The following is a 12,973-nucleotide window of genomic DNA, read 5'->3' on the forward strand; positions in this document are numbered from 1 at the left end:
TCACTTCCCAGCCCCGTGAAGATTGTTAGCTTGCAGTTAAATATTTTGTGAGAAGAACGACGCTCTGACCAACGAGAGAGAAAATTATATTCACGGCTTCTGAGCTTCATGAAGACTCTAACACCAGCACACTGCACCATTTGTGTATATATGGAATATATTTGCTTCCACTAGCGTTTTGTTTGTGTGGTTCTTTTTGACTGGAAAGGCGTCCTCTTTGTGAGCGGTGGAATTAGGTTTTGCACGAACATAACATAACCTCACAAAAATGAACAAAATGAACCCATTTTGATAGCTAACAGTGGTTTGTTTATGTGTTCATTGCGTTCATTCTAATTTGAATACGTGTTAATAGATATGTAAACAAACCACTGATAGTTGTCAAAAGGTCATCGGCAGCTCATTGGTTGTTCATTCGAGTGGTCATCGTGCAAAACCTAATTGTTCGTTCACAATGCAATGGAAACTAAATATTCATTCACCGGTGAATGAATATTCCAAACCCTGATTTTGAGTCCATCAAAATGACTTTTATTAGTTCTGTTTCTGAAACCGAAAACTAGATATCGGTATACTGAAATTCGGTTCATTCAACCACCAACTACTATGACCTATAAATTGGAACAGTTTCGAGTTCTTAGAAGGTTTTTTTTTACGATTTTCTATGATTGGTTGGAATTTAAAAAACTTATTCCCTTGTAATTTTTGAGCTGGAAGTTGGACTTTGATAAAACCAGAGGTCCTCTATTTGAATTTGATATTATGAAAATCTGTTATGAGTTGATTTGATCATAGACTATCATGATCGGCAAACTATAGAAATCTATTTGTTAAGGCCAGGGTCCTCCAAAAACCGTGTTTCTTCAAAAATAAAAAATCCAGTTATTGTTTAAACAATATTTCAAATTTATACTTGTTATAGATGAAGTAACATATATTATGCTTCATATCAAAAATTTTTCCTTATCATTTTTTCTATATGGTGGCTCTGAAAACAGTTGCGACAACTCGTTCGATTTTTTGGTGGGTGTCATTATATCTTGGAAACCAATAGTCGGAAAACAGAAAGCAAAACAGTTTCATATTGTGCATCGATTTGGCTATGGTCGGAACTTGAATTTCGAGAAAAAACCGATCAAAGTTTTTATTCGTGACTAATCGCAACCCCTTTTTTTCTACCAACTTCCCGGTCGCGTGTACCCTCGGGACTAATTCTATATCATTTCTAATCAATATTTTCTAGCAATTCAAGGAATTGTTTTTTTAAATCTGAGATGGTGTGAATCGGTAGAGATATCTTCGAGAAAAGTGAGTCACATTGTTTTCATTTTTTATCCCACATGACTTTGTAATTCCTGAACTGGAAATCAGACCCGGATGAAATTCAAGAACCTTTTATGGGTAGTCGCTTCCATATGAAATAAGGCTTGATAAAATCGATTCTATATCCTCTGAGAAAAGCTTGTCCCATCACGTTTATATTTTTGGTGCATACAACGGAAAATCAATAGGGCTATCCATTTGATCCTAAGTTTATGAAAATCGGTTCAGCCATTTCTGAGAAAAGTGTACATTTTCACAACATACACACACATGAATGTTGCGATTTCGACGAGCTGTTTCGATATGTGTATGACACTCGGCCCCTTGAGCTTTTGTTTGAAGGTTTCAACTGTGATTGCACCTTCATGAGAAAGGCTGTACTTGGAGATGGTTGGGCTCGTTAAAAATTATTAAAACTCTTATTGAAAGTATATATAATCTTAGATTTAATATATCTCACTTTTAACACTATTATGAGGTTGCAACCATTTACATGAATTATTACACATCGTTACTCTGGCATTATTCAGCTTGCAGTTGTTGGTTCTTGAAGGAAGACTCTTATCAGTAATCAAAATTTTGCTTAGGGAATTCCTGTTTGCTTAAGATTCTGAATTAAAACGTATACTTGAAACCAATCTTGAGAAAAACGGTCCTTTCTTAAAACCAATGATTTCGATTCACTCGTTGTCTCTATAAAATATAGTTTCAGTTGCTTCATTGTTGCATGGCCAAAGAATGGGATAGAATGAGAACGAATCTACTCATTCGTTTACTACCCAAATATCGGAAGTGCAATCACCACCCGGATATCTAGAAGAAAGTTAGAAGGAAAGGTTTAATTTCAGTTCTAATGTAGCAATCAATCTGATTAATTACTTAAAATTCTTTGCTTCCCAGCAAGCACTACTTACCTCATTTCATGCGGAAGCGATGGACCGTAAGGTTCATCGGCGAAATCGACCAAAAAGTTTTTATTGATCTTCATGCCTCCTTGGTCCGTGTCGATGTCAAGCTGCACGATTGTTCCACCGGCTTTCACCATCTCCGGGTAAAATTGCTTGTCCCAGGGGGAGAATAAACTAGACGACACGTAGAGGCGTTTCCCGTCCAACGAAAGTTGTAACATTTGCGGACCTCCCAGCAGTCGCCGATTTTTAATGAAAACTGGATCCGGTTGATAGGTTAGTTCTTTGTCCTCGACAACTTTCACTTTTGAATCGCTAAGAATGGCACCGCCCAGCCAAACTTGACCGGTTAGTTTAGGATTTGCACGATCGGTTATATCATACTGACGAACATCTCCATGAAGCCAATTGCTGAAGTAAAGGAACCTATCGTCAAGAGAGATTAAAATATCTGTCATCATTCCATTGATGTATGGAGAGGGCCTTCCATCGACTTTTTTGGCTGGTACATCGATAACTTTGTGTGCAATGTACTGATCGGTAGTTTCATCCCGATAGAATCGGAATACTTTGGCCTTCAGTGCACAGCCTACATATCCTTGATTTTCTTTGGGATTGTGCAGAAATCTAATTTCCAGGGGACAGATTCCTTCTTCCCCTAGATCTATGGTTTGGAACAATTCACGTTCGTTCCATTTATAAAAGTTGAGCCGCCGACCGTACTGTGCCGGATCTTCAATATCCGAGTCTTGATAACCACGTCTGAACAACTTGGGAGCACCCCATTCGGACGATACCATCACATTGAAATATGGCTGGTACCAGTAATCGTACCCACACAGCGCCGTCTTATCTCCTCTGGTCCAGACTCCCACGAACTCGAAATTCTTATCAAACTCAACAAACTCTCCTTTTGCATTACCTTCTGCGTCACCCATGACCGATATCATTATATTTCCATTTGGCAGACAGTGAGTCGTGTGAGGTGCAGTGGCGTTTGCCTCTTTCAATACTGTTCCTTCGATAGTTTTGAACAAAGTCGGTGCTTTAGGATCAGTTCCAACATCGACAATGAAAATGCGGTCTGAATTCAAACAAGGCAAAACCATTCGGTCTCTCTTTGGAGCTTTCGTTTTATTGTCCACGAAGTGACAACTGGAACAGGTATTCCATCCGCTGTGGTGTAACTCATTGCCCGTACTGTTGGTGAACGTTCGATGAATTATCTGAAATGCAAAAGACGGCATGTTTGCCAACTCAAACAACATTGAACGAAAATTAACACAAACTTGACAGAAAGTCGGGCTATCGGGATCCACATCGACAGTAGAAAGATAATCACCGTGCGACTCGTTCAGATTTGGCTGTACTGTCACTACATACAGAAGCTTCTCCCGAGGACCGTCACGAACAGCATCCAACGGAGTTGCATAACCCGGTCCACAATAACATTCTTGAAAAAGGAATAAAAAAAATTGCATGGATACAGAATCAAAAATTTATGAGAAACATGATCTTACTTGATTGGCTCATTTTACTGTTGATCGCCAGAAATTATAATCAACTGATTTGGGCAGAGTGCGCAGTTTGACTGAACGAATCTGTTCAAAGCGAAATCTGTTGTTGTTTTGCTTGTGAAGCCGGTTTTATTGAAGATAAGTAATGATTCAGTGGATGTGCTCGAGTGATTGGTTTAGTGTTTGTGAACAAAAGTTGCTACTAACACAATATATATTTCGTGACGCACAACTTAAAGCTTTGTATCGCTTGATGGTTATGAATTTGATCGATTTGCCGCGTGGAACAAGTTTTTTTTTCATGTTAATTGTTGTTCTCAATCAAAATTTTTGAAATGGCGACTGAAATTTCTCACAAGTGATTCAAACAAAATATCATCAATCAGAAAACTCACTGAAGAAAAGTTCAGCACCGAACGTTTGCAAACTGATTTCACATGGCAAAAAATCAGTTGTGGAAAGTTTACTAGCGAACCTTCTTCTCGAAGATATTTAAGAAAATGAAAAGTTCGTACATGGAATATATCTGATATGATTCTCGAGCAGAAGATTTTTGGGAATTAAATTTTCTTAGCCGTTATATCCCAACCCTTTGCAGAATACACGATGAATAAATTCGCCGATGAACAAAAACTGAATGGGACCATAAGACCTTTAATTTGAATCAAAGTTTGTGAAAATCGGCCATTCTGAGGTATGTGAGTAAGTAATCAGAGACTAAAACTTTTAAACTGTAATTCCGTAACCAAAAGTCGGATAAATTTTAAATTTTGAAAGACATCTTAAGGACTGAGGCCAGTTTGTTTTAGGGCGTTTTAGAGGGCTATTTTCACGCTTTAAATCTGGTTTTCTCAGAAACGGTGACAAATATAAAAAAATCCAACTGACAATCTTTTAGAAAATTAGTTTAGATTATTCTATAAAAATCTCAGAATGATTGTTTGACGTTAGCGGTGGAGAAAGTCTTTTTTCTGAAGGAAGAATAGCATAACTGAGAACGGCAACTTTCAACTTGTTCATTGAATATCTTGCCTTCAAAAGCATGGATCAAAAATCTATCCTGAAAATGTTCAGATAATTTAATTTAGATGCGATTAGTGCATAAAAACATAATTTAATTTAGATGCGATTAGTGTCGCGATGAAAATTAAGTTAAAGTTATTTTTATGGAGGTAAGTCGATTTCTATGTCGGCGCCATTTTTGTTCCCTGGTAACGTAACGAAACACGAGAGAGAAATAAAATCGGTTCAAAAATTCTTGGATTTTATGTGGTGTAGTCAAACACCGAAAATATCAAAACTTTCTTGGCCACCCGGCCACATCGAGAGTCATTTTGCACATTTGCGAGAGAGCATCGAGAGAAATGTAATACGCACAGCGAGCCACGTGGTTTTACGCGACCTACTGGCCTCAGCCCTTAAGCCCTTTTATTTGAATCTAAGTTTGTGAAAGCCGGTTTAGGTATTTCCGAGAAAAGTGAGTGCACAAAAGTGCTACATACACAGACCTTTTGCGTACTCTATGAACTGAATCTAATGGTGTATGAAGCTCGGGCCTCCGAGCTTCGGTGCAAAGATCGGGTTTCGCAGTGATTGTATAACCTTTTCATATGAAAAGAACAAAAATCCCGTGAAATATTATTGCATTCTGAATGTTGATTATAGAGACAAACATTTTGCTGAAATTCCAATTGATTGACTTACTATCACATTTTTTATTTCGATTAAACCAATTAAACGAAACCTAACAAACGATGCACCGTGTTTTAATCCCGCACCAGTAGCAGACATTCGTAGCTGTTTCGTTTTCATTATAGCGTGTACGAAATAAAACAAAGCACGCGTCGTTCGTTTTTTCATAAAGTATTTTTTTTATACGGGTTTTTGCACTTAAGTTTAACGCGGCCGTTTTACAATAAAAAAGTATTTTTTTGCTGGATTTTGTTGTATTTTTTTTCCTTAAAGGAGGCGCTTTCGCTGTTATCTAGCGAATGAAGAGGAAGCAGTGGTTCGCTATTCACGCCCCCGTCCATTGGCTTGACATCACTGTAATTGGCGGGACAATCGTTACTTATTTCACAGGCGTTGGATAAGTTGTTAACTGCAGCTGGTGTACTTTGTTCTTTGGGGATACTGGTGGTTTCGTTGAGGGGGATGCTTCATTGTTGTTGGTGGCTGTCACAGGTGTACTGGGATTGCTTGGGGTTGGTTGGAAGAAAGCACCGTTGTCCTTTGGTGTAGTTGTCTAGTTTATCCCATGGTTTACCGTAATGAACAGCCTTTTGGCAATATTGACATGTGACCATCTGACTGTCATAGGTAACAATTTGCACGGGATTCTTGTATCCTGACCGGAAGTCACATAAGAAGGTATAGTCCTCTTCAAGCGCATGCGTAGCAAACGTACGCCATTTAGAATACCGGGGAAAAAGTTTTTCCACTTTTCTTTCTCGATAGAGAGCATCTCTTCGTATTGGGACATAGTTTTGCGAATATAAGGATCGATGACGCTTGAGGGAAGGTCATGCACACGCACTTCTATAGCACTATCTTTCTTATATACTGGAATGTTGTACTTAATGTTTTCGTGCTCCACATAGTGCACATTGTTATTGTCTTTTGAGAATTGAATTGCATCCAACTCTTTACAAAACTGGATGTAAACAAAATTATTTGTCTTATTGCATTGAAGTAAATGCACACGTTTAATGTCAAGATGCATTCGCTCCTTATGCAAACTTTCAAGTTCTCGTATCGAAGGGCGAATTTGGCACTGCCTGAAGTCAACAATAATTGTATTCTTTCGTGTGGGCGGTAGCTTTTGTTCGTTTGGTTCACTCATTTCAAGGTCGTTCTATTGTTCACTACACAATACTGTACTTGGTTTCTTCCATCCCGAACGTAAGCGGTTTTGTTATATCGACTTGTGTTTTTTCTTCCATGTTGCACATACCGGTATTGTATTGTCATTTCATATGACGGTTTAAAAACTTTGACACTCATCGCCCTGTAACTGCGGAACCGAAAGTCGAATCCGTATGAAATTTCACAGTAGCTTTTGAGATAATATGAGCTTCAATTTAAACTAAGATTTGTGAATATCGGTTCAAGCATTACTGAGAAATCGAAGTGAGTTCTGTTTTTGGAATTTTTCTCCACTACTTTCGGTGCTTCCGGAACATAATAAGGGGAGACCAGTAGTGTCGAATTAAGTTTACATGCCCACAAACTAACAAGTTCTGCAAAGGGAAAAGGGTGTATTTTCATGCTATGATTATAACACAGAAAACAGATATACAGGCTCACATATGAACTGTGTGTAAAATTTGCTCAATCTGCATGGCGACCACTTGCAGATGTCACTACGATCGACACGAGGTGCCACCACGATTTGGCTTCCGCTTTCACACGAGACACAATTTTGGGTGCAACATTCACGCCACGCTAGATTATTGTTCGATCCTGTATATCTGTTATCTGTGATTATACTACCTTGTTCAAAAAGTTTCCGGAATCACTACCGTGTGGCGCTTTCAGTCACCCGATGACATATATATTTTTTTAGGTTGCCACATCTGTCATTGATATTCTAAAAAATTTCTAGCTTGATACCAGGAGTTTTGTAAAAGTTAAGCTGTATTGAATACATCGGCGAGAGTGAGTGTCCTCAATTTTGCACAATTTTCAAAATGAAATTGAATTTGCCATAACGAGTTTGTAAATGTTAGAAGAGTGTTACGGTAATTATACTCTGAAGAAAACAATTGTTTTTTTTTTTTCATAAATACGTTTATTTCTTAAGGCAGTTTACATAAGTTTTTCTTCGCCGTAGCATCACTTTTACATAATATTCTTATCCTAATTTAATTCTAACATAGTCACAACGTTTTGCATTTATTAAAACATATTCTCTTATTACTTAAATATCATCTTAGGTAACTCGTCATTAATTATGAAATCTACTCGGAAATATTATTTGAACCAAACGATTAACTTCTATAAATTATAAAATAAGCTGTTATTTTCAGACATTTTGTTAATAATTTCATAAACTGTTTCGAGTTTGTTTGTATCATTACATTATTTTTATTCTAATTTAGCTATTGGTTGAACTCATGGACGCAGCTGGGATCAGAACTAAGTCTTGAAAGGGGCCTTTATTAAATTGAAACTCCAGTTTTCTTTATGAAATGATAAATAAGTTTCATGTATGAAAGGTCACGACAAGCAAGAATGTCTCGAACTGGGACATTGGATAGTCTACCTTGGGTACGCAAAGAATTTATTAGTTGAGATCTGACATCACGATACTCCACGCATGTCCAAACGACATGATCAATATCCCGATAACCTTCTCCGCAAGCACAATGATTAGTCTCGGAGAGCCCAATTCGAAGGAGATGTGCATCTAACGTGTAGTGATTGGACATGAGTCTGGACATCACACGAATGAAATCTCTACTCACATCCAGTCCCCTGAACCATGCCTTTGTCGATATTTTCGGAATAATTGAGTGCATCCACCGACCCAGATCATCTTTATCCCAAGAAGCTTGCCAGCTGGCAAGTGTTCTTTGGCGAGACGAGCTATAGAATTCGTTGAAAGCAATTGGTCTCTCATAAATTTCACCCTCAATAGCACCACGTTTGGCTAAAATATCGGCTCTTTCATTGCCAGGAATGGAGCAATGAGCCGGGACCCAGACTATAGTGATTAGATAATTATTGTTCAATATGTCGTTCAGGCACTGTTTTATTTTGCCCAGGAAAAACGGTTCAGTCTTGCCAGTCATGTTTGAGCGAATGGCTTCAATTGCACTCAGACTATCTGTGAAGAGGAAATAATGGTTTGGAATTAATGTGACGATTACACTCAAACTATAATGAACTGCTGCTAGCTCTGCTATATAAACAGATGCAGGTTCTTGAAGCCTAAATGAGGCCGATACATTATTGTTGAACATACCAAACCCTGTCGCTTCTTCAATTCGCGATCCGTCCGTGTAAAACATTTTCTCAGAGTCAATATGCCTGAACTTACTTGAAAATATTTTTGGGATTTCCGTCGAACGTAGATGATCCGGGATTCCACGCACTTCGCGCTGCATGGATGTATCGAAAAATAAAGTTGAGTCAGGGACATTTAGGAGGCTGACACGGATAGGAATATATCTTGAAGGGTTGATTTCCTGTGACATATGGTTAAAATATACTGTCATGAATTTTGTTTGAGATCGAAGCTCGACTAGTCGTTCGAAATTATTAATTACCATGGGATTCAGCACCTCACATCTTATTAGCAGGCGTGATGAAAGCTCCCAAAATCGATCTTTTAATGGAAGAACTCCCGCCAGAACTTCAAGACTCATTGTATGTGTCGAATGCATGCACCCTAAAGCAATTCGCAAACAACGATACTGAATTCGCTCCAGTTTGATAATATGAGAGTTTGCAGCGGAACGAAAGCAAACGCATCCATATTCCATCACTGAAAGTATCGTTGTCTGATACAATTTTATTGGATCTTCCGGATGAACACCCCACCAAGATCCTGTTATTGTTCGAAGAAAATTTACTCTTTGTTGGCATTTTGTTATCAGAAACCTAATGTGTCCTCCCCACGTGCATTTGGAATCGAACCACACCCCGAGGTATTTAAAAGTTAAAACCTGTTGGATCATTCTTCCCATCATATGGAGCTGAAGCTGCGCGGGATCATGCTTTCTTGAAAAGACGACTAACTCTGTTTTCTCCGCAGAGAATTCGATACCAAGATGAACAGCCCAATCGGACAAGTTATCTAAGGTATCTTGCAATGGTTTATGCAGATCAATAGCTTTGGGTCCAGTAACTGAAACCACGCCATCATCTGCCAATTGTCTTAGTGTACATGGGGTTACTAGACAGCTGTCAATGTCATTTACGTAAAAATTATAGAGGAGCGGACTGAGGCATGAGCCTTGCGGGAGACCCATGTAACTATTTCTGAGTGTTGCCAAATCGCCATGTGAAAAATGCATGTGTTTCTCTGACAAAAGGTTGTGCAAATAATTATTTATAACCGCTGGGAGTCCATTTTGGTGAAGCTTGTCTGAAAGAACATCAATGGAAACTGAATCAAATGCTCCTTTAATGTCTAAAAATACAGATGCCATTTGTTGCTTTTGAGCGAAGGCAATTTGGATGTCAGACGAAAGTAATGCAAGGCAATCATTCGTCCCTTTATTTCTACGGAAGCCAAACTGAGTATCTGACAACAAACCGTTCGTCTCGACCCAAGTGTCGAGACGTCGTAGAATAATTTTTTCGAACAATTTTCTGATGCAGGACAACATCGCAATGGGTCTATATGAGTTGTGATTGGAAGCTGGTTTCCCCGGTTTTTGAATGGCGATAACTTTCACTTGTCTCCAGTCAGGTGGAACAATATTTTGCTCAAGAAACTTGTTGAACAATTCCAACAAACGTCTTTTTGCGAGGTTGGGCAGATTCTTCACCAAGTTGAATTTAATTCTGTCCAACCCTGGAGCGTTATTGTTACAAGACAAGAGTGCTATAGAAAATTCCATCATTGAAAATGGGTTATTAATAAAACCATTATTTGGAGGAGATTCCCGTATAATGCTCTGCGTAGGAACAGAATCTGGGCAAACTTTCCTAGCAAAGTCAAATATCCATCGGTTCGAGTATTCATCACTCTCATTGCCCACGTTACGATTCCTCATTCGTCTGGCCGTGTTCCAAAGAGTGCTCATTGAGGTATCTCTTGACAAACCTTCGACAAAATGTCTCCAATAGCTACATTTTTTGGCTCGAAGTATGCTCTTGTACTTGGTTTCTAAAACCATAAGTTTTTCAAAATTCTGAGGAGTTCCTCCTCCCCGTTTTAGAAACGTCTTGCAAGCATTTTGTTTTGCGAGTTTAGCCTCTGAGCACTCTTTGTCCCACCAGGGGTTGGGAGGCCTTCTGTTAGTCGTTGGCCCAGGAAAGCGTTTAGTTTGGGATTGTTCTGCTGCCTCCAGAATCGAACAAATGAGGAAGTCATATTCTTCAAGTGGAGGGAGCTCTTCCATTGAATTCAAAATACTAGAGATACTACTTTGGTATTTAATCCAGTCGATATTTTTTGTCAAATCATATGGAATACTAGCGGAAGTAGCAATGCAATTGCTACTGCTAATTGAGATGATGATTGGTAAATGATCGCTACCGTGTAAATCAGGCAGTATTTTCCAGGTGCAATCTAGTCGAATTGATGTTGAGCAAAGAGATAGATCTAATGCACTTGGGCGTGCCGGAGGTCTTGGGATCCGTGTCATGCTACCCATATTTAATACCGTCATGCTAAAATTGTCACAAATGTTTTGTATTAAAGATGATCTGCTATCATTGTAAACGGAACCCCACAGAATACCGTGCGAATTTAAATCCCCCAGAATCAATCGTGGTGCAGGAAGGGCTTCAACCATTTCATTAAGCTGTTGCTGTCCAACTTGTGCTTTTGGAGGAATATAAACCGAAGCTATGCAAATATCTTTGCCTTTAATGTTTATTTGGCAAGCAACAACTTCTATACTAGAAGTTGAAGGGATGTTTAATCTATAAAAGGAATAGTATTTCTTAATTCCCAAAAGCACTCCACCATACGGAGAGTGTCTATCGAGACGTATAATGTTAAAATCATTAAAATTTAAAGCTATGTTTGAAGTAAGCCATGTTTCGCATAAAGCAAATACATCACATTTTTGACTATGCAATAATATTTTAAATGAATCAAGTTTTGGCATGATGCTTCGACAATTCCACTGCAGGACAGTGATTGTATCATTTGCGACGGGTGATAAATTATCCATCAAAAGATACAAAACCTGAGACAATTGGCCATTGAGCTGATAACTGCTTCAAAAAGGTTCTAGCTATTGGAAGGAATGCCATTATGAGGGTCTTTAAGGGTTCAGATATATTGAATGCTGAGAAAATCCATTCAACAATTTCCGAAAACTTCAGTAATCCTGTTGGTGGCTGTGAAATGGAGCCCACTGGATTATTATCTTTTTCTGTACTAGATCCTGGATTGGTTTGTGAATTTGACAAACCAGGAGGCACAGTCTTTGGTTTTGACTTTTTTTGTTTAACACGGGGATCTTTTTTTGAAGATGAAATTTTAGGTGTCTTTTTTGGTAATTTGGAGGAAGACTTCTTTCTCTTAACTGACCCTTGGGTAGTGATAAACGAATTACCTTCACTATTTTCGTCAGAGTCAGAGTCCTCTGGTTCCTCTAGATTTGAAAACCCGTTTTCGGTTTCCAAAGGGGGGACATCAATGACCGTTTTAAGCATTTCTGCATATGTGCGCTTAGACCGTGCTTTTAAAGAAAGCTTAATTTTGTCTTTGTGCACTTTAAATGCAGTGCATACTGAAATATCATCATGAGGACTATTCCCACAATAAATACATTTTTCAATTTCCTTGTTGCAATCATTATCTTTATGAGGCCCTTCACACTTAATACATTTTGGTTTATTACTACAGTAAGTAGCTGTGTGGCCGAATTTTTTGCAGTTCGTACAATTCATTACATTTGGAACAAAAAGCCGAACAGGGAGGCGAATTTTATCGACATAGACATGGGACGGCAACGCAGACCCGACAAATGTCACTCGAAACGAGTCTGATGGGCGATAAACTTTTTTTTCCTCTTCATGAACTACTGAGTACAGTTGTTTGCACTCCAGTATTTTCACACCCTCAAGCATAGAGTTCTTGAAACGACCAACACCATGCTTGAGTAAATCATCTACCGAAAGACTCGCTTCGGTAACAACACCGTCAATTTCGACATCTTTGGAGGGTATGTAAACTTTATACTCTTTATTGAAATGTTCCGAAGAGACAATATCATTCGCGTGTTTCAAATTATTTACCACAACACGAATTTTATCGTTATTTACTTTTATGATCTCTTTGATTGAAGAGTATCGTGATGTCAAACCTTTATTAATTTGAAAAATGTTTAATGGCTTTGATATACGTCTAAAAAAGACTATCCAAGGCCCAGAAGAGCTCTCCTGATATTTTTTCGTTCGTGGGGGTATCGGATTCATGCTAGGATTTACGTCCATGGATTCATCCATTACATTAAAATTTTTAACTAAACTTTAAAATAAAATTTGAAACCAACACTACACAGTACTCAATCAAAAGAAAAAGAAAAAACTTCTACC

The 12,973-nt window shown here is 38.4% G+C and overlaps 1 protein-coding gene across 1 annotated transcript; it reads right to left on the bottom strand.

Annotated features, from left to right (window-relative positions):
* Positions 1-1,742: 1,742 nt before the first annotated feature.
* LOC131437685 (methanethiol oxidase) lies at positions 1,743-3,905 on the bottom strand. The gene is made up of 4 exons (XM_058607189.1): positions 3,752-3,905; positions 3,521-3,684; positions 2,238-3,457; positions 1,743-2,136 (listed from the first exon to the last, which is right to left on the bottom strand). The coding sequence occupies exons 1-4, from the start codon at positions 3,762-3,764 to the stop codon at positions 2,088-2,090; spliced, it is 1,446 nt and encodes a 481-aa protein (XP_058463172.1). The 5' UTR covers positions 3,765-3,905; the 3' UTR covers positions 1,743-2,087.
* Between the last annotated feature and the right edge of the window lie 9,068 nt (positions 3,906-12,973).

The sequence above is a fragment of the Malaya genurostris genome, chromosome 3, assembly GCF_030247185.1.
Source record: "Malaya genurostris strain Urasoe2022 chromosome 3, Malgen_1.1, whole genome shotgun sequence".
NCBI classification, from domain to species: Eukaryota; Metazoa; Arthropoda; class Insecta; order Diptera; family Culicidae; genus Malaya; species Malaya genurostris.